Source organism: Miscanthus floridulus, chromosome 3 (assembly GCF_019320115.1).
Source record: "Miscanthus floridulus cultivar M001 chromosome 3, ASM1932011v1, whole genome shotgun sequence".
In the NCBI taxonomy this organism is placed as follows: domain Eukaryota; kingdom Viridiplantae; phylum Streptophyta; class Magnoliopsida; order Poales; family Poaceae; genus Miscanthus; species Miscanthus floridulus.
In genome coordinates, this window is record NC_089582.1 from 49,836,113 (window position 1) to 49,861,983 (window position 25,871).

Genomic DNA, 25,871 nt, shown 5'->3' on the forward strand with positions numbered 1-25,871 from the left:
GTCCAGTGGAAGGGCGAGTCGGCAGCGTCCGCGACCTGGGAGGACGTCGAGCCGTTCCGCGCCAAGTACCCGGAGTTCCAGGTCGAGGACGAGCTGCTCCTCGACGGGGGGAGAGATGTCATGGTCGGGCGCACGTATTCCAGGCGCCGCCGAGCCCGTGACGTACGCCGCGACGCGGAGCGCGCAGAACGCGCGGTGGGCGCGCACGAGTACGCGCTGGGCGCGATCACCGCTAGTGGTTGTTTTGGAAATTAGAAATAGCTTTCTATTATTAGTTCCTAAATTAAAGGAGTATGTTGCTCCGGTCAGTTGAGGTCGATGGCCTTATATCCCTGTAACAGACTTTTGGTTGGGGGGAAGAAAGATATTACCAATCTAATCTCCCTCCTCTCTTCTCAACCAAGCCTGCGGCAGAGAGTTACCTCGCCGGAGAAGACGGATCGAGGCTACGAGCTACGTAGCCGAGGTCCAGCTACCCGAGGGTTTAACGCCCTTGACAAAGGTAAAGGCTAAAATGGAATGCTCAGCCAAACGCCTCACACAATTATTTCATATTTTGTAATAAATTAGCCATGCATTCTGAGTCCTATTTATAATTGGTCAGTAAGCAGAAACATTTCCACTTACATTAACAAAGCATTCTATGTACCATCTATAAATTGTCAAGAATCAGCAACATTTCTACTTATATATCCAACAACAGAAAGAACAAATAAACTTAATCCTACAAAAACAGAAGTTATTTTTAACTAAATGAAGCAGGATGATAGAGGAAATATGACAGTACCTTCGAACTGCTTCCACTTTTTCCAAAAAATTCTTATCCATGACTTGTTTACCAGATTTGTTTTCACTTCCAGTTCTTAATTCTGGCACCCCTAAAAACAATGAATGAACAAGTATTGAGATATGCAGCTGGTAAAACTAAAGTTAAGTTTTATGTAAAGAGAAGAGAAAAATAGGCAAGGTAACAAAATAATGACATATATACCAAATATCAAAGCTAAAAGCAGAAATTCAAGAATACCAAACCTAAGTCAATGAGATACAACTATATCAGAACACTAGCAACGATTCTAGTCACTATTCATGTAAGACAAACAAAAGAATGGGTTATCAATCCAGATAATTGGTTTTTACATCTCAGTGGTTCGACTTACAGGTTAATAGAAAAATAGAGTTCCACAATGAACAAAAAACATAAAATAGTAGGGCAACCATTAAAGTGAGTCAATCAACAATTGTACTATTTCTAGATTAGACAGATAAGTTTTTCATGGATAGGCTAGAGCCTAAATGAACTTTAGCCATTGATCAAGTATTTAGCAATTTCAGGGAACACAAAATACTTTGGTCATCATGAGGATAATGCACACAGAACATGCAGGAGTGCAACAGTATTCTTTTTGCAAGAGATAGGTGTAACAGTAATTGCAGTTAACTAAAAATTGAAGCCAACTTACATTGGTCCCTGTTCTTTGGATTTCCAGACATTACCTCACTACATCAATAGAAGAAAAAAAATTGATGACTAAAGAAACAAAGATATGTATGAAACAACATAGTACTGCTTTAAAGTCCTAAAATAAGTATGAGCTATTTACAGCAGGTCACACCCTTGGTTTGACGCTTTGAACAAACAGATTTCATCAAGAGCTGCTAAAATCCTTAGTTGGAAGCTTTGAGCAACAGATTCTAGCCATAAAAAAGGAAATAAGTAACACCATTAAACAAATGAACAAATTAAAAAATTCAGATTTAGATGCATGATTCACTTATGTATCACATTATCAACTGATTTTACCCATCTCATTTATTGCTTACTTTCCTTTCAACAATAAGCAGGACATCTGTGTATCTTTTCATTAAGAAGAAATAGAGTTTAAGGTTTAGAACGTAGGCCAAAAAAGATTGCATACAGAGAGAATGAGGAAATGGGAGGAACTTATATGGCCAAGAAGAACAAACAGAGAAGCCAGCATTACCATCTGCAACACTCTTCTACATATGGCTTCTTTGACCTACTTACCTATGGCTTATTGGACTTGCTTAGCATCTTTGGATTCTTTTCTCAATCCAGAGAGTTTAGTTAATTAATTATTGGATTAACAAAAAGGAACAGAAGGGAATGGAATAATTTAATATCATAGGAATTAAATTAAAGGGTGTCAGACTCTGAAAATCCAAAATCCAGGGCGATGATGTTATGATTCAAAGATCATCACGGGACAAACACCACCAAGAGGACTACCAGTAGATTCGACTGGTAGGAGATGAGGTGACTATAAATGGGAGAAACAAATTGAGATGGGAAATTAAATTTATATAAATCTTCATCACTAATCTGAAAACAAGTCGTTGCCAACTTCATATTGGAGGTAGCCCTACAATTAAAATCTTGTCTTATATCTATTTTATGACAAACACAAAATATTACCCCTAATTCATATTATAGCACATATAATTACATATTTTCTTCTATCTTGATAACAACTTAGGTTGGAATTAAACCTTAACTCGTGTGTTGCTGCTATATGACGTGCTACAGTACCAAGCAGTATTGTGCATTCTAAGCTGTTTGTACACATCCTATAAAACAAATACTCTAAAAGGCTAGTTAGCCCTTAATGTTTCAGGAGTTACTCACTTGCCCATTGGAGTTACCAATGGTAAAACCAAGTCAGAAATTCTTTTCTCCCTCATAGTATGCACAGAGTTTACATATATTAATTTTAGTACTAATAATCAGCTTTTATAGTAAACATAAATGTTTAGACACATCCTGATCAAAATGTTGGAACTGCATAGCTAAATTTCCCTTTAGTATAATTCCTTCTCTTTTTTTCCCCAATTTGACTCCATGTAGTAATTAATAACCAAAAAAAGGAGAAAAAAAATCAGCAGGAGCAGCTCTATTCAAATGTTCTTACACTGGATCACCGAGTAATGACAAACAAGGCTGGACTTTGCATAAAAGTTTACTGTTAGGATGTGATTCTAGGATCTGAGTAGCTTCCGTGACAAGTTTGTACTTTGAAATCAACTATAACTGTTGAAAAATATAAGAGACACCATTTATTAAAAAAAATGCCAATCACAAAAAGTTCCTGATAAGAATATACTTTGTTTCTAGTGCGAAGAGGATAAAACCTATAATAATACAATGCTCAAGGTGAGCACCTTGGTTCAAGTGCAACATCTTTTGGCCTCTTCTTGCTTTTAATCTGGGAGAAAAGCAAAGGCATAATAGGCCATCAGTGACTCCGATTTCTTCAGATATAGTGTAAACTGGCTTTCCTAATCACTGAACAAGATGCACAACTTCATTGCAGAATTTAACATAATTAGGAATATGTAGTATCTTTTGAAGATGATTTGATTTCCTTCTTTGCTAACACTAGTGCTTGAGAAACATGCAGTATGCTGCAGATGGAAGGAAGTAGGGAGGGAAATAGAGCATTGAGGCTACCTACTTTTCTCTTATTAGTAGAATCTGCACCAAAGCCTCGCCCATTGGCAGCAAAGCATCGAAAACTGAACGCCCTGTGGGTTATATGGAGAACCATCTTTGAACCACTGATATCAACGCTATGCCCAGATTGTAGCAACCATCCCTACAACATAGTCAAATTCTCTTTCATGATGAACTTATCCTCTGAATAAAGTACTGGTCCCAAAATAAAATAAAAAAAGCCCAAAGATAGTCATTGTTTCATTTCTAATTTTATGCAAAATACTGTAATCAAGAGCTGCAACAAATTTCTGTCCCACCATTCAGGGGCGGACCCAGTAAAGGGACATGGATGTACACATCTACAGTCGATAATTTTGCCAAAAGTTGGAAGTTAATAGACATCAAATACTAGCAAATAACTAGTTAAGGTTTGGGTGCTCGGTTTCGCACGGCAGCCGGCAGGAAGAGAAGAGAAGGGGTGGGAATACCTGGTGGGTGCTCATCGCCGGTGAATAGACCGACGAAGGCCTCGGCACTTGGCGTTGGGCGGCGGCAGCGGTAGCCCACCGCCCCACCCAGTCGTGGCAGAGAGACAGAGAGGGAGGGAGCGCAGGCGGGGTGAAGCCAGGTGAACGGATGCGGCGGTGTGAGAGTCCAGCAACGGGATAAGGCTTTCGAATCAAGAGGAAGGAACGGGATGTTGTTAGTCTCAGTTGGGCTCACCACGCACACGGCCTCGAGCTAGCTCGCGACACAGTAGGCCGAATACGCGCATCGCTGGGCCGAATGCATTCGGGCTCAGCCCGTGTAATTCCTTTTAAGACCCGTTTGGATTGCAGAAATATCAAACGAAAAGTACAGGAATTGCAAAACAGAGGAAAGGAAGTGAGAATGTGCGTTTGGAACAAAGGAAATCCCAATTCCTTTCCTCTGGAATCCTGCAGGCAGACGCTCGTTTTGTAGGAAAAAAAAGAATCCAGATCTCTGGTTTTCATTTCCTTCGTGCTTGCCCCAGGAAACTCACACGAGGAAGAGATAAATGAACACCTAATCACATGTGCATGGAAGCATTAGGCGCCGCACCGCGCATCCGCTCGGCCTCCCCACGTCCAGCCACCACGCCACGCCACCTGCGTTCGGCAGTTGCGTCGCTTCAGGCCGCGTCGCCCGCCCCGCTCGGCTTCCGCCTCCCTGCGCTGCCCGTGCCCGACGGCCGCGCCACGTCGCCCCGCCCCGCCGCGGCCTCGTCGTGCCCAGCGGCTGCGCCCAGCCGCCGCACGCGCTCCAAGCTGTGCGGAGGTGCCTCTGGAAAAGAGGAGAGAGAGAAACGCATGGGGAAGCAATGAACGGATGAGATTATTTTTGTATTTTTATTTGCCTCCCAGTTGCATGAACCAGGTCCATCCAATGGCCCCACGTACAAGATGGTCATAGATAAAATGTGCAATTAACATATTATCATTTCATTAAACACTAATACCTGTCATTTATCATTCACATGTTGATGTCCTGTAATTCTAGTGTTATGAATTTCTGTGTTCCAAACACCATTGTCTACTCATTTCCTATGTTTTTCCTTTCCTTTGTTTTATCACTACACATCCATCATATTCCTTTGTTTTTTTTTCCATTCCTACATTTTCTATTCCTCATTCTAAACAGGCCCAAGTACCTTAAGCTACAGGTCTTGCGAAGAACAAGGATGCAACTCACCTCTTTCCTCAACTATTGTGTATGTAAGTCCGATTTGCCCACTTGGCCACCTTCAATTACAAACCAATTTTTTAGGGGTATGTTTTTCAGCTTTGCTCCTTTTTTTTTTTTTTTTGCTAAACAGGTTCATCTTTCAAGCAAATCTGCTTAGGAAAAAAGGCGGAATTGTGAGAGCACCTAAAGGGTGCTTCATAAACTTCAGGTTTTTTTGTGGAGCTGCTCCACAGTAGAGTTTGTGGAGCAAAGTTTATGGAGCAGTCCCAAACACCCCCTTAGACTCCCTCAATTTTTGAAACCATTCGATTTACCGTACTGAGTGGGTTCGAAAAGGGTTTTAGTTGATAATGGCGTTATGTCATCCACGAAGGAGATAAATCGGACTTTCACAGTAGTTTAGAAAAGTAAATTAAACTTTATTAAAATATTATACAAATAATTTTTTAGAAAATTATCCAATTATTTTTCTAAGAAAAAATACATTTAAAAATACTAAAATCTAATTTAACCTTAGAAAATTTGTTTTCACTTAGAAAATATTTGGTTCCATATTTTTCTATGTTTCTTCTAGGCTAGGCACCATAATATAGAGCATGATTCTAGAAAATAGAGAGCGTGATTTTAATAAAAAATATAAAAAAAAATTTATATTTGTTTGGGTTAAAGTTGTAGATCAAAGTTCGTCGTTCTTGATGAGATCTATAACTTTGTAGTTGACTATCATTTTATTTGAAATTGGTCCTAAAATTCTATTTAAAGTTCTAATATTTTGAAATTCAAAATTTTTGAATTATTCAAATGAACTCAGATGGAAAAACGACAAAAACAAAAATTATAGATCTTGACGAGATCTATAATTTTGTAGTTAATGACTTTTTCATTTGAATTCATTTAGGGCCTAAAACATTCATTACAATATCTATAAAAGTTAATACAAAAGAAAGACACCGTCTACTTAGTCACAAATGACTTTGGTGTGTAGTAGGTAGAGCTATGTGAGGCCATAGATTGCAGGTTCGAATGTAGCCGGCTACACGCAGGCAAAAAGATCATGAGACTTTTAATGTGGGACCGTGAGGGGTGCACAGGATTAACGACCGATAAGCAATTTTGGTGCAAAACCCTAGTTTTTCCATCTTATGCATGTATATACTTGAGCATCAAGGAAGTGTAAGATCTCGTTTGGTAAGGCTTTAAAATGGGCTTCTCTTCTAAAGAAGTCGCACCGAATAGTTAAAGGAGAAACAACAAACAACCTTAGACTTATGCTCCGGCATCAAAAGAAGCCCCACCAACCGTTGCAAGGAGAAACGGCTTCAGGCCAAAAGTCGCACGGAGCTTGAGCCAGCTTTAAGTGGCTCCCGTGCCCCTTAGGTTCGTGAAACAAAGCGTAGGTGCCACCGCCACTCTTTTGCCCAGACACATTTGAGAGATATGACGCATTGTCTCCATCTCCCCACTGTTTGCACAGGCTCTCTCAATCTCTTATGGCTGGTGATGCGGCTAGGTTTCCAATGAACCCCTATGGTGGCCGTCAGTGGGTAGGTGGAAACACCAATGGATCGATCTAGCGGCTCGGGCACAAGCGCTTATAGTGGTGCTTGGGCTAGCTAGAGCATGGCTGGCGGCGACGAGCGTGAGACACAGTTGTGGTGTTCTCATTCATTTTGGAATTATAAACTACATACCATGGTTGAATGCACATACTCTAACTCGTGTGGGTATAGGAGGATTGAGGATTTATGTAGTGATTGTGTCTTGCATTCTGATCCGATTCCTCTTGTAATCGTACTCTGATTTGCAGATCGTTTATGCGTGCCAATTCATCTTGGAATAGGACTCCATACCATGCCTATTAGCATGCTCCTATAACTCGTACGAGAGAGTGTGACAGACCGAGAAAACATCTCTCTGCCTAATACCAAAGAGGCAAAATTTCAGCCTAATTTTTTAGTCTGGATTTTTTTTTGTCTGGCCTCCCTAGCTTCTTACATGACGGTGGAGATCGGGTAAAAAACTGCTGCTGAGTCTGAATCGAACAAAAATCGGACGCAACAGAGACAGACAGGGAAGAAAAGAAACTCGAGTTCAGGTACGGTATGTTCGGAAGATATACAACAGAAAGGAAAAAGAAATAGGCGTAAGAACTCCAAATCAAGTCAAAACGAACTGCAAATCGAATCGAGAAAGAGATTCGCTATTTTTTCCAAACAAAAATCACCTCAACTTACAAGCTCATATATAACCAAAATCAAACACAGATTCCATGAGCCAAATCGCCGGGCACTGGACGGAGAGCGTGCACGGCGACTGACGGCCATGGCGCGGGATGGGGAGAGGGCGGCGTGGGCGAGGCAGGAAGACGACGCCACGGCGACGCGGGGCGGGAAGACGACGACAGCTCGAGTGAGGCCGGCGCCCGGCGGACGTGCGGGGAGGCGCTGAGGCAAGGCAGCAGCGTCGGGCGGGGAGAGGCGGCACTTCCAGCACGGAACGGCGTCCTCGCGGCTGGCGCGCTCGCCCCTAGACAGCATCCCCGCGGCAGGCGCACTCGCCACCGAGGCCGGTGTCCTTGCGACTGGCACGCTCGCCACGGAGGCCGGCATGCTTGCCCCCGAGGCCGGCGTCCCAGACTCCCTGTGGCTCACGGTGCCCCCGCGCTGGCACGCTCGTGGCTCACCGCCGCGGCCGGCACGCTCGCAGCCGGCGAGCCTGCCGAGGGATCGTCTAGCTGTCAGCCAGGACACCGAGCTTGTGGTTGGGCACCGCGTCGCCAAACACCCGAGCCACGAACAAGACAACGTTGCACGTGTGCTTCGGCGAGGGGTACTTGTCGGGGCCGCCGCTGCCATGAGAAAAGGCTGAAGAAGCTAGAAAGTGAGATAGGGGCCACGTTTAGTTGGCCGGATTCGGAGGTGGCAAAATCACTGTAGCATTCGTTTGTATTTAGTAATAATTGTCCGATCGTTGACTAATTAGGCTTAAAATATTCGTCTCGTAAAGTACAACCAAACTGTACAATTAGTTTTTGATTTCGTCAATATTTAGTACTCCATGTATATACCGCAAATTTGATGTGACGGGGAATCTTCTTTTGCATAGTACCAAAGTTTAGATTTTGGGAAACACCCCAGGGTTCCATTGGAGGAGCGCTGATAGCCAGTTTTGTTCAGTGCGGGCACAATCTGAACCGTCCAATCAAATCGGACGCACGCTGATGTCGGCCGCGAGAGGGTTGTTCGATTTGTCATGGGCTGGAGTTCGCCATTGGTCTTCAATTAATTAATTGCAGATGTGCAGCCCAACTGGTGAGTTAGGCCCAGGGCCACGTTCCTTTTCTCATGATGAGTTGGCCTGGTTCGTCCTAATAAAGTTTAATTGGCTACAGTTTGCCATATTGTTTCTACCACTTCAAGTAAGTCCAAGATATTACTATGGTCTATTTACATGAGAAAAAGAACAGCTAAGTCTAAGTTGGTTCATACTTATTGGTTTACGAATATATAGATTTTTTTACATATGTTACAACGTACTCCCTCTCTCCCAAAATAGAGGTTGTTATGGGATATGTATAGGTGAAACTTTTTCAATTGTGACTAGGTTTATAGAAAATACGTGCAAAATTTATATCTCCAAGTAAGTTCATTATGAAAGTATATTCAACGATCTACCTAATGATACTAATTATGTACTATAAATATTAACATTTTTTATATATATTTGGTCAAAGTTAAAAGTGTTTGACTTCTCGAGAAGTGACAATAACATCTATTTTGGGACGGATGGAGTATATGTCTATTTGCTACTCTACATTACTGCACAATAGAAGTTTTTTTTTCTTATGTCGCTTCTATAAGCCTCCCTATAAATGTCCAATTAAATTCTTTTGCTTTAAAAAGGGTACAACATGGTTTTTAACAATTATGTAGAGATCATAAGACTAATATAGATATATAGTTGCAATACTTTAAATGGCAATTATGTTATGATAACACACACTGACGCTAAGATCAGTTATGAAAAACAATATCCTAGGAATAACTAAATACCCTAATAAAACAGGTATGACGAGCATTGAGAGAAATAATAAATAAAGAAAATCTACTCCAGTTAAAAATATATCATGATTTTTTTGACCCGTAGCAACGCACGGACAAATTTGCTAGTAATATACTTAAGTGAGATCTTATTTAGAGCTTCTGTTTGAAGGAACAAAGCAATGAAATCAAAATTTAATTTATAATCTTTGTTTAGAAACTTTAGTTTTTATCTTCAATTTTTTTGTGATGTGTTTTGGCAGTTTTGATTAATAGCTCATATTGCACGACTCGCTGGTATCTGTACGAACAGGCGTATTCTTTTCGATCTCATATAAAACCGCGAGGAGACCTTGAAAATAACTTTTTTTTTGTAATTTACACTGAGACACCCACGACGTACGCACATTCACCCATATGAATGCATGCACATAAAACCTACCCCTATGAGCATTTTTGAAGTTCGGGTCAACAAAAATCCTCGAGATTCATGAGGTCACACCATAGGCAACGCCGTTAAATTCTAGAATATTCGCTCACATAGGGAGCCGAATCCTAGGACCTGAGGTGCTACCGAGGTTCTTATAACCACTAGTTTACATGCCCTTTTGTTTTATGCAACGAGTTATATTAGTCCTCACTTTATGCAATGCACGAAGGTAATGTATCAATGTTCATCTTGCATGTTCAGCCAAAGTCAAGCATATTCAACTTTGACTAAATTTATATAAAATATATTAATATTTATGGTACATAATTAGTATTATTAGATAGATTTTTTTTGGAAAATTAGATAGATCATTGAATCTAATTTCATGATAAATTTATTTGGAGATACAAATGTTGATAATATTTTCTACAAATCTAGTCAAACTTAAGAAAATTTGACCAACACGCAAACCATATAGCGACAAATATTTAGAGATAAAGGGAGTATTTAACTATTTATCAAATGCAGATGGGATATCAAGATCAAACTATCATTACTATTAACAGATCGAAATTGCAAAAACCATATGTGGCTGCCCTCAACTGTGGAAGAGCACTTCCATGTCCTCTAGGCTCCGGCCCTTGGTCTCCGGCAGCCGCACGTACACAAACACAAACGCAGCCGCAGTCACCGCAGCGTAGAGGAAGAAGCACCCAGGCATGGTGATCCCGTCGGCGAGCGAGATGAACGTCATGCTCACCACCCCGCACGTGAGCCTGTTCACCGCCATGGCCAGGCTCGAGCCCTGTGCGCGGAGCCGCAGCGGCAAGACCTCCGCGCTGTACGCCGACACCACCGACCCGTACCCGATCGAGTACGTGGCCACGACGGCCAGCACCGACGCCAGGCACGCCGCGGCCGTCGCCGGTGATGACGACGTCGTGCTCGTGCCTATGTACAGCGTCACGGCGAGGGCGGTGGCCGTCGTGGCGACTCCCGCGGTGCTGGCGAGGAGGAGCGGGCGCCGGCCGAGGCGGTCGGTGAAGAGCATGCCCACGAGGATGAAGCACGTCTTCACCGCTCCAATGGCCACGGTGGCACCGAGGATGGCGGAGTTGGACGCCATGCCGACCGCCTTGAAAACCAGCGGGCTGTAGAGGAGGATGGCGTCGACGCCGGACGCCTGCACGAAGAAATGCAGCCCGAGAACGCACGTGAGGATCCGCCGCACGCTTGTCGATGGCCGCCGGACGAGGAGCTGCTTCCAGACACCAGCACCGCCGCTGTGGCGTGCGGCAGCGGGTGGTGGCTCAGCGTCAGCGACGGCTCGCTTGATCTCCCGGAGCTGGAGGTCGGCGTCGGCCGGGGTATCCGACGTGCGCATGAGCACCGCGCGCGCGTCGCCGTGGCGGCCCTGCATCGCGAGCCACCACGGTGACTCCGGCATGAAGAGCACCCCGGCGGCGATGAACACGGGCGGGATGACGCCGATCCAGTACATGACGCGCCACCCGAGGTGCACCGGCAGGCCGGAGAACGCGTAGTTGGACACGTAGCTGAGCAGGATGCCGACGTTGATGAACATCTGCATGTACGTCGATGCACGTCTTCATCTTTAATTAATACATACAAAGACGACCAAAGCGAGCTTCGAATCAACCAGCATGCATGTATCCAAAACGCATACGTACGTCAAGCATAGATGAGAGGACGCCACGCGTGGACGGCGGCGATATCTCGGCGTTGTACACGGGGGCGACGACGCGGGCGAACCCGGAGCCGACGCTGGTGACGAAGCGCGCCGCCATGAGCGCGGCGAAGCTGGTGCCCAGCGACATGGCGAGCGCGCCGGCCATGAAGAAGGCGTTGGCGAGCACGAGGGTGCGGCGGCGGCCCAGGTGGTCGGCCACCCAGCCGGCGGCGAGGATGGACGCGAGCATGAAGACGTTCATGGACCCCGACAGCACCTCGACCTCGGCGTCGGTGAGCCCCACGTCCTCCCGCATGAACAGCTCCGCGCCGCTCATCAGCGTCAGGTCTGCAGACACACGTACGGATCGGAAGCATGCATGAGCTAGCATCTCGATCTTCGTGATGTACTAAAATGCCTCCATGGATGGCTGTAACTTGCAGCAACGACGTACGTACGTACTGTAGCCATGTAGCATGGTGGTGACGGAGGCGAGCGTGGCGCAGACGAAGGCGAACCTGTTCCGTCGGGGTGCACGTGCACCTGCTAGCAGCAGCGGCGGCGTCCCCAGCGTCGACGAGAGCAGGAGTGGCGCCTCAGTGGTGGCATCGGCGCTGCCGACAGCCTGAGCCATGGCGGCGACGGAGCTCCGATCCTCGGCTTGGTTTCCCGTCGGCTTGTATAGCGTGTTTGGCTGTTTAGATAGTACAAGGTCGTGTTGTGGTTGTGATCACTAGCAGCTCGATCGGTGATATATAGAGTACTGAGACCGAGTATTTTTTTATATGGAGTACTAAGTACTTCCTCAGTTCTAAATTATAAGTTATTTTGACTTTTTTGTTACATCTATTTTGCTATACATCTATATATAATAATATGTCTAGATACGTAGCAAAATAGATGAACTATATAAATTAAAGTGATTTATAATTTGGAACGAAGGGAGTAGTTGGCAAATTATATGCATATAATGGGACACGTGAAAAATACCAATACCTGGAATCCTTTGCAGGTCAACGGGTTTCCTTTCCGGTCCAGTACCTGGGGCTGCCCCTCACATTGGGCCGATTGAACCTAGTGCACGTGCAGAATATTATTGACAAAACAAGGGCAAAGCTAGCGGGATGGCAAGGCCGCCTCCTAAATGCAGTGGACGCGAGCTAGTACGCTCAGTTCTTAGCACCATCCCAATCTTTCTTTTTATTTGTCCGCTCTCAAGATCCCAAAACAACTCACTGAAGACAGAGACAAAGCATGCCGTCGCTTCCTTTGGGCTGGTGACAGTGAAATATCGGGCGGTCAGTGCAAAGTGGCTTGGCCTCTAGTAGCTAAGCCAATTAAATTTGGAGGGCTGGGAGTTCTGGACCTAGCGAGATTTATGTGGTGTTTGGATCTGGTAACTAAAATTTAGGAGGTGTGTTGGGAGGATGGTGTATGGGGTATTCGGATACTAATAAAAAAATAAATTACATAATCTGTCAGTACTTCATGAGACGATTTTTTAAGACTAATTAATCCGTCATTAGCACATATTTACTATTGCACCACATTGTCAAATCATGGTCTAATTAGGCTTAAAAGATTTGTCTCGTAAATTAGTCGCAAACTATGCAATTAGTTTCGTAATTAGTCTATATTTAATGCTCCATACATGTGTCCAAACATTCGATGGGACAACGACTAAAATTTAGGAGGGCAACCAAACACCACCTTAGTAGAGCACTGCGACTGCTATGGCTTTGGTTCTCATGGACAAATAAATGCTCACAGGGCATGGGCTGGGACAGTGCTACCGATTGACAGTGTTGACGCCTCCCTATTTGCAGCAGTCACAACACTGACAATTCAGAATGGCCGAAGGCCGCCCACGCACTGTAACAGGCATGATGGGGGAGGTGGGGGTTGTGGCTATGGAGGTGGGCGGCTAGGGTTTAGGGCGTGGGAGAGGGGGTGGTGGCGTAGGGAGAGGGAGAGAAGGGGCGGCGGCACAAAGAGGAAGAGAGGGAGATAGAGGAAGGAGCAATAGCTCTATTCTTGCTTGATTAGATTGATTACATCCTCCCTATATTTATAGTCCATATAGGACTTGTGTTCCAAGCAACTAAGAGGAATATCCTTATAGATTGGATTTCCCCTTTCCAAAGAAAGCAAACTCTTAACATAATAATATTCCTTCTATCTTAATTTTCCTCGGGAGGCGGTGGCAACGAGGGGGTCAGCGCCCTAGCCCTGGGCGTGTGCGGCTCTCCAGGGGCGCGCTGGAAGCGGCAGAGGCTGGCCAGGAACCTCCTTTAGGCCTCACTAGGCCCATGAACTCTGGGTTGGAGACCTCTTATCAGACGTGTTACATCTCCCCCATCTACGACCAGCACATCCTCACGCTGAATTGCAGTCCAATCATTGACGCCATTGCACGTGGTGGCCTATCCTGGTAGAATGGCTTCAAGGCGAGCGAGTAGGCGACCATGAATCGGGTTGGCTAGGATCATGTTCTCGCTTGTGCGCTCAGGAATGAACTCCAGGCAGTAGAGGAGGTTGCTGATGTAGCCGTTAGAAGTAGTAATTGATGAGGAGATCACTCCTTCGGATGCACCCGCTGATCCTCCAACCATTATGCAAGGTCCAATGACCCGAGCTCGAGTGCGCCAACTAAATTTAGAGGTGAGCTCGTTCTTAAGCGATCATTTTCATACTTTTGAGAATAGATTACTACCTAATGATGTTATCTTGCTTACGAACATTGGAGAGGGTCATGAAGAACTTGGAGGGAGTTGTGGAGGCGCAGGAGACTAGCAAGGACGTCCATCACAAGCGTAAGGCCCGGTCCAACTCGACTTCTAGTCTGCCTCGGCCTTCAGGACCTGTCTGCATTAAAACGGAGTCCTAGAAAGCCACTAGTGAATTTAAAGATTTTGCTATAATCTGGTGGGCTTCTTTGCAACAAAAACCTGATTCATGGGAAGATCTAAAACACGGAATGCGTGATAGATTTGTTCCTGCTTCGTATAAACGAGATTTGCGTAAGAAATTAAAACGCTTAGAGCAGGGAGATATTTCTGTTCAAGAATATTTTGTAGAGCTTCAAAAGGGCATGATTCGTTGTGGGATAGAGGAGGATCCAAAGGATAAATTGTGTCATTTCTATGGTGGTTTGAGACATGAAATTTAGGATATTGTTGATTATAAAGATTTTAACACTACCAACCAGTTGTTTTAGCTTGCTATGCTTGTAGAAAAAGAACTGCAGGGACGACTAAAAGGTCCTAATGGCAAGGGGGTGAATAGCCTATAAAAATTTCTACAACAACACTTAAGCCAAGTGGTTAGACAACTATGAAGCGAAGCGAGTGTTGTGCTAGCCTACTCAAAATGCAAGCCTCCTATACACAATTCTAGTTATCTATGATCTCTGAATCACATAAGAGGCTAAGCCACTACCACTAGGTTAGTAAGCTCTCAAAGATTAACTAAAGAGCCTTACTAACCACTAGACAAGAAACAAGCTAGCTCTCAAAACCAATGACACTAAAAAGCTTAGCTACACTAAGAAAGTAAATGCACAAGAGAGATAGGAGGGTTATACCGCCATGGCAAGTGATCAATCACAATATATCAATGAATACCAAAGAAATCCTCAGAGACAAGATGACACAATGATTTTTCACCGAGGTTCACTTGCTTGCTGGCAAGCTAGTCCCCATTGTGGCGATACGCTTATAGGCATCACATGCCTAACCCACAATCGGGTGCCACACAACCAACACAATATGGGGATCCATAAGCTACAAGCAATCCACTAGAGTACCTTTTGGCTCTCCACCAGGGAAAGGTCAAGAACCCCTCACAATTACCATGATCGGAGCTAGAGACAAACACCACCCTCCACTCGATGATCATTGCTGCACCAAGCCATCTAGGTGGCGGCAACCACCAAGAGAAACAAGTGAATCCCACAGCGAAACACAATCACCAAGTGCCTCTAGATGCAATCACTCAAGCAATGCACTTGGATTCACTCCCAATCTCATAAAGATAAAGAATCAATGATGGAGATGAGTGGGAGGGCTTTGACTTAGCTCACTAAGTTGGTATGTCAATGAAAATGGCCAAGAGAATGAGCAAGAGCGGGCCATGGGGCTTAAATAGGAGCCCCCATGAAATAGAGCTGTTGAGCTCAACAGGCAGCTCACTGCACGCTAACCGGACACACTGGTTAGGGCGACCAGACGCACCTGAGCCAGCGTCCGGTCAATGGATGCGCGCCAAGCATCCACTCGGTTCAACCTCCATCGTTGATCTCCAACGGTCAGCTATGCCCGCGCCTCACTTAAGTGGCGACCGGACGCACGACCACGATGACTTGACGCGCCGACCCCGCGTCCACTCATGCATCCCCGCGCTACATTCGTGCCAAGACTGGACACGCCTCTGTGAGACCTGACGCGTGCACCCACGGAGTCCGATTGACTCTAGTAAGCATCCAAAGAGGAAAATTCGCGACCGAACGCGTCCGTTCACAAACAATCGGACATAGTCCTGAGTTCGGTCCTCTCTAGCCTTCTCCACGCGTTACGTCAGCGTACATCATAGGTGACCAGATGCAACCCCCATGCGTTCGGTCCAGCAACTGAACCAGCGTCTGATCCTGAGCTCGAGCGCACCCAACACCGTGCGCCACTGACTGGACGCAGGCCTCCAAGTCCGGTCACTGCCTAGGCAGCGTCCGGTCACCTTGGGAAGCCTCCTCCACTTCTCCAACTTTGCCACCCTTGATCAAATGTGCTAACGACCAAGTGTATCACCTTGTGCACGTGTGTTAGCATATTTTCATAAACAAATTCAAGGGTGTTAGCACTCACTAGAATCTAAATTCATATGCAATGAGTTAGAACATCTAGTGGCACTTTGATAACCGCATTTCGATATGAGTTTCACCCCTCTTAATAGTAGGGCTATTTATCCAAATGTGATCACACTCTCTAAGTGTCTTGATCACCAAAAAACAAAAGCTCCTATCAAATATACCTTTGCCTTGAGATTTTTGTTTTTCTCTTTCTTCTTTTCCAAGTTCGAGCACTTGATCACCATAGCCATCACTACCTTCATGATCATCGTCATTTGCTCCACCACTTGGAATGTGCTACCCTATCTCATATTCACTTAGAGCAAATGGGTTAGCACCTAGGGTTTCATCAATTCACCAAAACTAAACTAGAGCTTTCAATCTCCTCCTTTTTGGTAATTGATGACAACCCTTTCACAAAGATATGAATTGAAATTTATTTGAGTCCATGTTGCTTGCCCAAGCATTTTTACCATGTGAAAAGGATTTGGATAAGTTTCATGAACCCGAATTGGGAGTATTAGCTCCACCTACATATGTGCTAAGAGTTTGGATAGAAGCTTGCACATATACATAGATTAGAGTTGTGGGAGATTAATGTCTACCAAATAATGCTAAGGTATAAGAGATGGACCTTTAAAGCGTGATACCAATCGGAGTGCACCAAATACCATCCTTAACACCAAGGTTAGTTAGATACCACTTGCAAAACACAAACACTAGATACCTCATGAGATCAACAATATAACAAGGCTCTAGTACCACTTGTGAAAAATAAAGCAAGGCATATCTAACTATCACCTATGCATGCTAGTTTTTCATTTCATCAATCAAACCAACAACTAGCATACACCACATAAGCATGAGATTTTAATTTTAAACTTGTGCCATGCAAGCAAACATATGTAATGCACATACAAATTCATCAATCAAGTTTATGAGCTTGCTCCCCTACTTATATGCTCAAATTTTAATTGACCCCCTTACTTTCATATCTCCGCCTTTGTCATCTTTTCCTTATCTTTGTGTCTCTCCCCTTGCCTTTGTGAATTACTTCTCCACCTTTGTCATCAATGACCACAAAAGTTAGATTATAGATAGGTTAAGATTATCAATGTCAATCAATGGGGTGAGGATCATTTTCCCAAATTTGGTTTAATCTAAAATACTTGCCAAAGATATTTAACTTAGTTTGATCCAAGGACAAGCTTCTTCACACCTCGTTTCAAGGGTTATCTTGACCATGTTGAGTTAAACACTTATAGCTCATTTTCTAGATCAAACACTAGGATTGCAAGCCCACAAACATGTCATATGCTACCACTAGATCAAGTCAAGCATAGAAGCAATAGTGGTATGATACAAGCAGCAAATTCATTTGATTTTCATGAATGAGCCTATAAAACATGAGGAATGACTAGATGCATTAAACATGTCCTTAGCAAAGAATGTTTGCATGCCAAACAACTTTTACCTTGGATTGCTCGAAGGAGGCATGTCATATTAGTGGGGGATGCATCAACACATATTTAAGAAATCCAATATGTTCAACTCATTCCTAAGCTTGCAAAACCTTTTCTCATGTAATGGCTATGTGAATATGTCGTCAAGTTGATCTTCGGTGCCCACACTCTCAATTGAAATGTCCCATTTTTGTTGATGATCTCTTATAAAATGGTGGCGGACATCAATGTGCTTTGTTCTTGCATGTTGAACCGGATTGTTGGTTAGCTTGATTGCACTCTCATTGTCACATAGCAATGGCACTTTCTTGAACTTGATTCCAAAGTCATTTAAGGTGGCCTTCATCCAAAGGATTTATACACAACAACTACCGGCGAATATGTATTCGGCTTTGGCGATTGATAATGCAACACTATTTTGCATCTTTGATGACCATGAAACAAGTGATCTTCCCAACAATTGACATGTGCCCAAGGCGCTCTTCCTTTCAACCTTACATCCCACATAATCGGAGTCCGAATATCCAACTAGTTCAAACTTTGCTCCTTTGGGATACCACAAACCAATATTTTGTGTATGCTTCAAGTACCCCAATATTCTCTTTGTTTCCTTCAAATGACTTTCTCTAGGAGGGGCTTGGAATCTTGCACTCATGCACACACTAAACATGAAATCCAATCTTGACGCAGTCACATAGAGTAGGCTTCCAATCATAGACCGATACAACTTTTGATCCACCATGTTGCCACCAGCATAACTATCCAAATTACAATTTGTTCCCATTGGTGTACTAATGGCTTTGCTCTCCTCCATACCAAACTTCTTGAGAAATGTACCATTCTTTATTTGCTTGATTTGAAGACCAAGGAAGTAACTCAACTCTCCAATCATAGACATCTCAAACTCATTTACCATCATCTTCCCAAACGCTTCACAAAAGTCTTGATTGGTTGATCCAAATATGATGTCATCAACATAGACTTGCAACACAAACAAGTCACTTCCAATCTTCTTGGCAAAAAGAGTGGTCTCAACCTTATCCATCTTGAATCCCTTAGAGAGGAGAAAGTCCCTCAACCTCTCATACCATGCTCTAGGTGCTTGCTTCAATCCATACAATGCCTTCCTTAGCTTGTACACATGGTTGGGCTTCTTGTTATCTTCAAAACCAGGAGATTGTTCAACATATACCAACTCATTGATGTAGCCATTGAGAAATGTACTCTTGACATCCATTTGATAGAGCTTGATGTTGTGGGCACAAGCATAGGCTAGCAAGATCCTAATTGCTTCCAATCTAGCAATCGGGGCATATGTTTATCCAAAGTCAAGACCTTCCACTTGAGTGTAACCTTGTGCTACCAATCTTGCTTTGTTCCTTACTACTATCCCATCTTGATCTTGCTTGTTTCTAAAGACCCATTTGGTTCCAATCACATTGTGGTTCTTTGGTCTCTCAACTAACTCTCATACTTGATTTCTTGTGAAGTTGTTCAATTCTTCATGCATAGCATTCACCCAATCAACATCCTTCAATGCTTCTTCTATCTTCTTTGGTTCTATGGATGGCACAAATGAGAAATGCTCATAAAATGATGCTAAGCTTGATCTTATTTGTACACCTCTTGAGATATCACTAATTATAGTGTTCAATGGATGATTCCTTGCAATATTTGTTAGTTGGAGTATTGGAACTTGATTGCTTGCACTTGCTTGATCATTAGATTGAGATGGTGATCTAGCCACTTGATCTTGCACATTTTCATGAGAGCCACTTGGAAGCTCTAGTTTGGTTTTGGTGAATTGATGAAACCCTAAGTGCTAACCCTTTTTACTCTAAGTGATCATGAGATAGGGTAGCACATTCCAAGTGGTAGAGCAAGTGATGATGATCATGTTGGTAGTGATGGCCATGGTGATCAAGTGCTCGGGCTTGGAAAAGTAAAAAGAGAAAAACAAAAGCTTAAGGCAAAGGTGAAACTTGATAGGTGCTTTTGTGTTTTAGTGATCGAGACACTTAGTGAGTATGATCACATTTAGGATAGATAGCTATACTATCAAGAGGGGTGAAACTCATATCGAAATGCGGTTATCAAAGTGCCACTAGATGTTCTAACTCATTGCATATGAATTTAGATTCTAGTGAGTGCTAACACCCTTGAATTTGTTTATGAAAATATGCTAACACACGTGCACAAGGTGATACACTTGGTCGTTAGCACATTTGATCAAGGGTGACAAAGTTGGAGAAGAGGTGGTGCTATTTTCAGTGACCTTACTTTGACTCCCAAAGTGACCGGACTTGGTGGCGGTGCGTCCAGTCAATTATAGTGAAGTTGGCGCGCTCGGGCTCTGTCTGGCTCTCGACCGGATGCTGAATAGTAATTGTGACCAGACGCGCAGGGCCTGCATCTGGTCAGGGGTGACATATGCAGATGTGGTGGCGAAAGTGTTGGCGTGTAGCGGCAATAAGGATTGGACTCAGCCCTGAGTCTGGTCATGCTCCTTCGGACGTGTCAGGTCACGTTTTTAGCACTCGAGGAGCTCTCTAGAAGTGACCGGATGCCATGTTAGTGGCGCATCCGGTTAGGGTGTCGGTGCATCAGGTCGTTGGTTTGGAGCCTCGAGCGAAGGCACGAATGGATGCTGGACAGCCACATCAGGTCTTAGTGTGGTGCGTCCAGTCATCACTAACACGCGAGCATGGGAGAATCTAGCCGTTGGAGATCAGCGGCTTGAGTTCATAGGTGGGGATGTGTGGCAGCATCTGGTGGACCAGACGCTAGATCTAGTGCGTCCAGTCAATCTGACCAGCGCGTCTGGTCACCACGCAGCAAGCTACCTGTTGAGCCCAACGACTCTATTTCAAGAGGGCCTCTATTTAAGCCCCTTAGCCGGCTCTAGCTCACTCTCTTGGCTATTTTCATTGACATAGCAGCCTAGTGAGCTAAGCCAAAGCCCTCCCACTGATCTTTATCATTGATTTATCATCTTTGTGAGATTGGGAGTGAATCTAAGTGCAAGCAAGTGAACCTCGGTGAAAAATCTTGTGTCATCATTGTCTTTGAGGATTTCTATTGTGATTGATTGATTGTCACTTGCCATGGCGGTATATCTTCACTACCTCACTTTTGTATTTACATTCCTAGTGTAGCTAAGCTCTTTAGTGTAATTAGTTTTGAGAGCTAGCTTGTGTCTTATCTAGTGGTTAGTGAGACTCTTTAGTTAGTCTTTGAGAGCTCACTAACTTAGTGGTAGTGACATAGTCTCTTGTGTGTGAAATAGAGATCATAGTAACTAGAATTGTGGATAGGAGGCTTGCATTTTTAGTAGGCTAGTGCAACACTTGCTTCACCGTTTAATTGACTAACCACTTGGCTTAAGTGTTGTTGTAGAAATTTTTATAGGCTATTCACCCACCCTCTAGCCATTATGACTTTCAAGTGGTATCAGAGCTGTGGTCACCGTGTTTTGAGGCTTAACAACCTTCGGTATCAAAATGGCTCAAATAAAAAACACCAAGAAGCCACCCTAATTTAATAGCCCAAACTATCCTTATTGGAAGGCAAAGATGACCACCTACATCAAGTCAATCAATAGGAAGGTGTGGAAAGTGTTGGAGACCAAGATTGAGATAGCCAATCCGAAGAATCCCTCCATGGCCGAAGAAGTGCTTCTCCAAAATAATGACATTGCTCTTAGTGCCATTCATGATGCATTGGATGAGAGGACATTTGAGCAAATCAAGAACATTGAGATGGCTCATGAGGCATGAAAGAAGTTGGAGGATTCATTTGAGGGCACACAAGCGATGAAGGGTGCCAAGGCATACATCCTCAAGGAGAAGTTTGCTACCTTCAAGATGAAGAAAGATGAGAGTGTGCCGGAGATGTTCCATAGGCTTTAAGTGCTTGTCAATGATCTCAAAGCACTTAGAGAAGAGGTGAAGGACAAAGACTTCTCCCACAAATTCTTGAGATGCTTACCATCGAGATTTCTCACATTCGTCACTATTCTAGTGAGGAGTGGTTTGGACACCATGACACAAAACCAAGTATTGGGTGATGTGATGACCGGTGACACATATAGAGATGATGATGAGAAGGAAGAGAAGAAGGAGAAGAAAGATGAGAAGAAGGATGAGAAGAATAAGAGTGTGACATTCAAGGCCACATCATCTAAGGGCAAGGCAAAGCAAGATTCATCAAGTGTAGATGAAGATTTAAGCTTTAATGAGTTTGATGATGAGAAGATGGCTCTCTTTGTGAAGAGATTTGGCAAATTCATGGTGAAGAAGGGCTATCGTGCAAGAAGAAAGAAGTCATCATCAAGGAACAAGGATGAAGCAAGGAGGTGATTCAAGTATGGTAGCAAGGATCATCTTGTTGCTCAATGCCCATACAATAGTGAAAATGAAGATGACGACAAGAAGAGCAAGAAGGACAAGAAGTATAAGAAGGACAAGATGACCTTCAAGAAGAAGAAGGGTGATTCATATGTGGTCACTTGGGATAGTGATGCTTCCTCAAGTGATGATGATAGTGATGATAACAAGACCACCAAGAAGAAGGCTCTTGCAAGCATTGCCATTAATGAGATACTCCATCGACTTGCTTCATGGCTAAGACCATTAAGGTACAAACTTATGATGATGGATGTGATGAGGAACATGGTAATGAAAGTGAAAGTGATGATGAACCAACTAAAAATGAAATAATTGACATGTTGGAAGATGCTAAAGAACATTTTGACTTTAAGAGAAGGGAATGCAAAGACTTGCGTAAGGAACTAAAAGCCCTTAAGCAAGCCTTCGATGATCTCAATACATCTCATGAGAGGCTAGAGGATGCCCATGATAAGCTTGGCAAGGCTCACACTAAGCTTGAAAAGGCTCATCCCATTCTTGTTGAGCAAAAATAAAAAGTAATTGAGAAATGTGACATAGGCATAACTTATGACATAATTAATGAATCATTCTATAAGCCTATTGTTGTTGCTCCCACTAACCCTTCATATAGCTCATCATCCACTTCCACTTCACCAATGAGTGATGGTTTCACTTGTGATGCCTCACTTATGGTTGAGAATGAGACCTTAAAGAAGGAGGTCAATGAGCTCACTCGCGCCTTAGGCAATGCCTATGGTGGTGAGGCCTGCTTGCTAAAGTGTTTGGGTATCTAAAGATTTTCTCTCAATAAAGATGGATTGGGCTATACCCCCAAGAAAGGAAAGGCAACCTTTGTAACTCCCAAGACTAGCTTTGTGAGAGGCAATGGTTGGTTTTGCAATAGATGCAAGCAAGTTGGGCATGTAGAGCAATATTGCAAGAACATGAACAAACAACCAAATGTATCCTCAATTAAATTTGATTTTTGTTATTTGCTTACCAAGGGTGTGAATGGAGTGAAGGCTAAGTTTGTTGGTACTCCAATTGTGGGCTCAAAGAAGAAAGCCATTTGGATGCCAAAGAGCTTAGTCACTAACCTTCAAGGACCCAAGCAAGTTTGGGTACCTAAAAAGAATTGATCTTCTTTTGTAGGTCAATTACAAAGCTAGAGGAAGGCATTGGGTTCTTGATAGTGGGTGCACTCAACACATGACCTATGATGCAAGAATGTTCAACTCAATCAATACCAATGATAGCAATGGTTATGATAGTATCATATTTAGTGACAATGGCAAAAGCAAGGTCAAAGGGCTTGGTTAGATTGCAATATCTAATGACTTGAGCATATCCAATGTGTTGCTAGTTGAGAGCTTGAACTTCAATTTACTATTCATGGCTCAATTGTGTGATCTTGGATTCAAATGCATATTTGGAGTAGATGATATAGAGATCATAAGTGTAGATGGCTCTAACTTGATCTTCAAAGGCTTTAGATATGAGAATCTATACTTGGTTGATTTCAATGCTAGTGAAGCTCAATTGTCAATATGCTTGTTCACTAAGTCTAGTATGGGTTGGTTATGGCATAGAAGGCTTGGTCATGTTGGAATGAAATAATTGAATAGATTGGTTAAGCATGATCTAGTTAGAGGCTTGAAAGATGTGGTATTTGAGAAGGACAAACTTTGTAGCTCATGTCAAGCCAACAAACAAGTTGGAAACACACATCCCAAGAAGAGCATAATGACCACTAGCAAAGTATTTGAGTTATTACACATGGACTTGTTTGGGACAACATAATACACTAGCATCGGTGGAAACAAATATGGCTTTGTGATAGTGGATGACTATACTAGATACACTTAGGCATTCTTTCTAGTAGACAAGAGTGATGTGTTTGCAATATTCAAATCATTTGTCAAGGGCATTCATAATAAGTTTGAAGCAACCATTAAGGGAGTCAGAAGTGAGTTCAATAACACTAGAATTGATGAGTTATGTGATGATTTTGGAATTAGACATCAATTCTCAGCCAAGTACACTCCACAATCAAATGGCCTTGTTGAGAGGAAGAATAGAACATTTATTGATATGGCAAGGTCTATGCTTAGTGAGTACAATGTGAGTCAATCCTTTTTGGGCTGAAGCAATCAACACGGCTTGCTATTGTAGCAACCACCTCTATTGTCACCCATTGAAAGAGAAGACACCTTATGAGTTCTTGAATGGTAGAAAGCCCAACATTGCATATTTTTGGGTTTTTGGTTACAAATGCTACATATTGAAGAAAGGCACTAGATTGAGCAAGTTTGACAAGAAGTGTGATGAAGGATTCTTGCTTGGATACTCAACCACTAGCAAAGCATATAGAGTTTGGAATTTAGCAAGTGGTACTCTTGAAGAAGTTCATGATTTTGAATTTGATGAAACCAAGAGTTTCTAAGATGAGAATGAGAATCTTGATGATGTTAGAGGCATTCAACTTTCAAATGCCATGAAGAACATGGAGGTTGATAAATTGGGGCCTAGGCAAGTGATTGATGAAGAAGATGATTAAGTGCAAGTGCTATCTAACTCAAATGTGCAAGATGATACAAATCAAGCAAGTACAAGTGGCTCTCATGACAATGTGCAAGATCAAATGGCTAGTACATCATCTCAATCAAATGATCAAACAAGTGCAAGCAATCAAGTTCCAATACTCTAACCAACCAATATTGTAAGAGATCATCCTTTGGACACTATTATTGGTGATATCTCAAGAGGTGTACAAACAAGATTAAGATTAGCATTATTTTGTGAGCACTTCTTATTTATGTCATCTATTGAACCAAAGAAGATAGAAGAAGCATTGAAGGATGTTGATTGGTTGAATGCCATGCATGAAGAATTGAACAACTTCACAAGAAATCAAGTATGAGAATTAGTTGAAAGACCAAAGAACCACAATGTGATTGGAACCAAATGGGTCTATAGAAACAAGCAAGATCAAGATGGGATAGTAATAAGAAACAAAGAAAGATTGGTAGCACAAGGTTACACTCAAGTTGAAGGTCTTAACTTTGGAGAAATATATGTCCCGATTGCTAGATTAAAAGCAATTAGAATCTTGCTAGCATATGCTTGTGCCCACAACATTAAGCTCTATCAAATAGATGTCAAGAGTGCATTTCTCAATGGCTACATCAATAAAGAAGTATATGTTGAGCAACCTCCTGGTTTTGAAGATGAAAAGAAGCCCAACCATGTGTACATGTTGAAGAAGGCATTGTGTGGCTTGAAGCAAGCACCTAGAGCATAGTATGAGAGGTTGAGGGACTTCCTACTCTCTAAAGGGTTCATTATGGGCAAGGTTTACACCACTCTTTCACCAAAAAGATTGGCAAAGACTTGTTTATGTTGCAAATCTATGTTGATGACATCATATTTGGATCAACCAATCAAGACTTTTGTGAAGAATTTGGAAAGATGATGGCTAATGAGTTTAAGATGTCCATGATTGGAGAGTTGAGTTACTTTCTTTGTCTTCAAATCAAGCAATTGAATAATGGTACATTTGTGAGTCAAGGCAAGTACATCAAAGACATGCTCAAGAAGTTTGGCATGAATGAAGCAAAGGCCATTAGTACACCAATGGGAACAAATGACAATTTGAATAGTGATGCAAGTGGCAACATGGTGGATCAAAAGTTGTATCGCTCTTTGATTGGAAGCCTACTCTATGTGACCGCATCAAGTCTGGATGTCATGTTTAGTGTGTGCATGTGTGCAAGATTTCAAGCCTCACCAAGAGAAAGTCATTTGAAGGCAACAAAGAGAATATTGAGGTACTTGAAGCATACACAAAATGTTGGTT

General features: G+C 43.0%; 2 protein-coding genes across 3 annotated transcripts in view; both read right to left on the bottom strand.

The window, feature by feature from the left end:
- Positions 1-4,125, bottom strand: part of LOC136541632 (protein SLOW GREEN 1, chloroplastic-like) — a 30,393-nt gene extending 26,268 nt beyond the window's left edge. Inside the window, exons 1-5 of one of the 2 annotated variants that reach the window (XM_066533615.1) lie at positions 3,943-4,125; positions 3,474-3,614; positions 3,181-3,224; positions 1,464-1,501; positions 788-878 (exon numbers count right to left, since the gene is read on the bottom strand). In XM_066533615.1, the coding sequence (XP_066389712.1) occupies positions 788-878; positions 1,464-1,501; positions 3,181-3,224; positions 3,474-3,614; positions 3,943-3,957 (329 nt within the window). In that variant the 5' untranslated portion in view covers positions 3,958-4,125. Of the gene's footprint in view, positions 1-787; positions 879-1,463; positions 1,502-1,616; positions 2,647-3,180; positions 3,225-3,473; positions 3,615-3,942 lie in introns of those variants that run through there. The other variant, XM_066533616.1, reaches the window with a different exon arrangement.
- A 6,104-nt stretch (positions 4,126-10,229) lies between these two features.
- Positions 10,230-12,358, bottom strand: LOC136543722 (polyol transporter 5-like). The gene is made up of 4 exons (XM_066536095.1): positions 12,318-12,358; positions 11,784-12,015; positions 11,323-11,669; positions 10,230-11,216 (listed from the first exon to the last, which is right to left on the bottom strand). Exons 2-4 carry the CDS (start codon positions 11,953-11,955, stop codon positions 10,230-10,232), a joined length of 1,506 nt encoding a protein of 501 aa, XP_066392192.1. The 5' UTR covers positions 11,956-12,015; positions 12,318-12,358.
- Between the last annotated feature and the right edge of the window lie 13,513 nt (positions 12,359-25,871).

Bases quoted from the DNA above. Each gene is read 5' to 3' on its own strand.
- LOC136543722 (XM_066536095.1), bottom strand. From the start codon at position 11,955: ATGGCTCAGGCTGTCGGCAGCGCCGATGCCACCACTGAGGCGCCACTC. The intron at 11,670-11,783 runs GTACGTACGTAC...GTGTGTCTGCAG, and splicing joins CACCATGCTACATGGCTACA to ACCTGACGCTGATGAGCGGC. The intron at 11,217-11,322 runs GTACGTATGCGT...ACGTACATGCAG, and splicing joins TCCTCTCATCTATGCTTGAC to ATGTTCATCAACGTCGGCAT.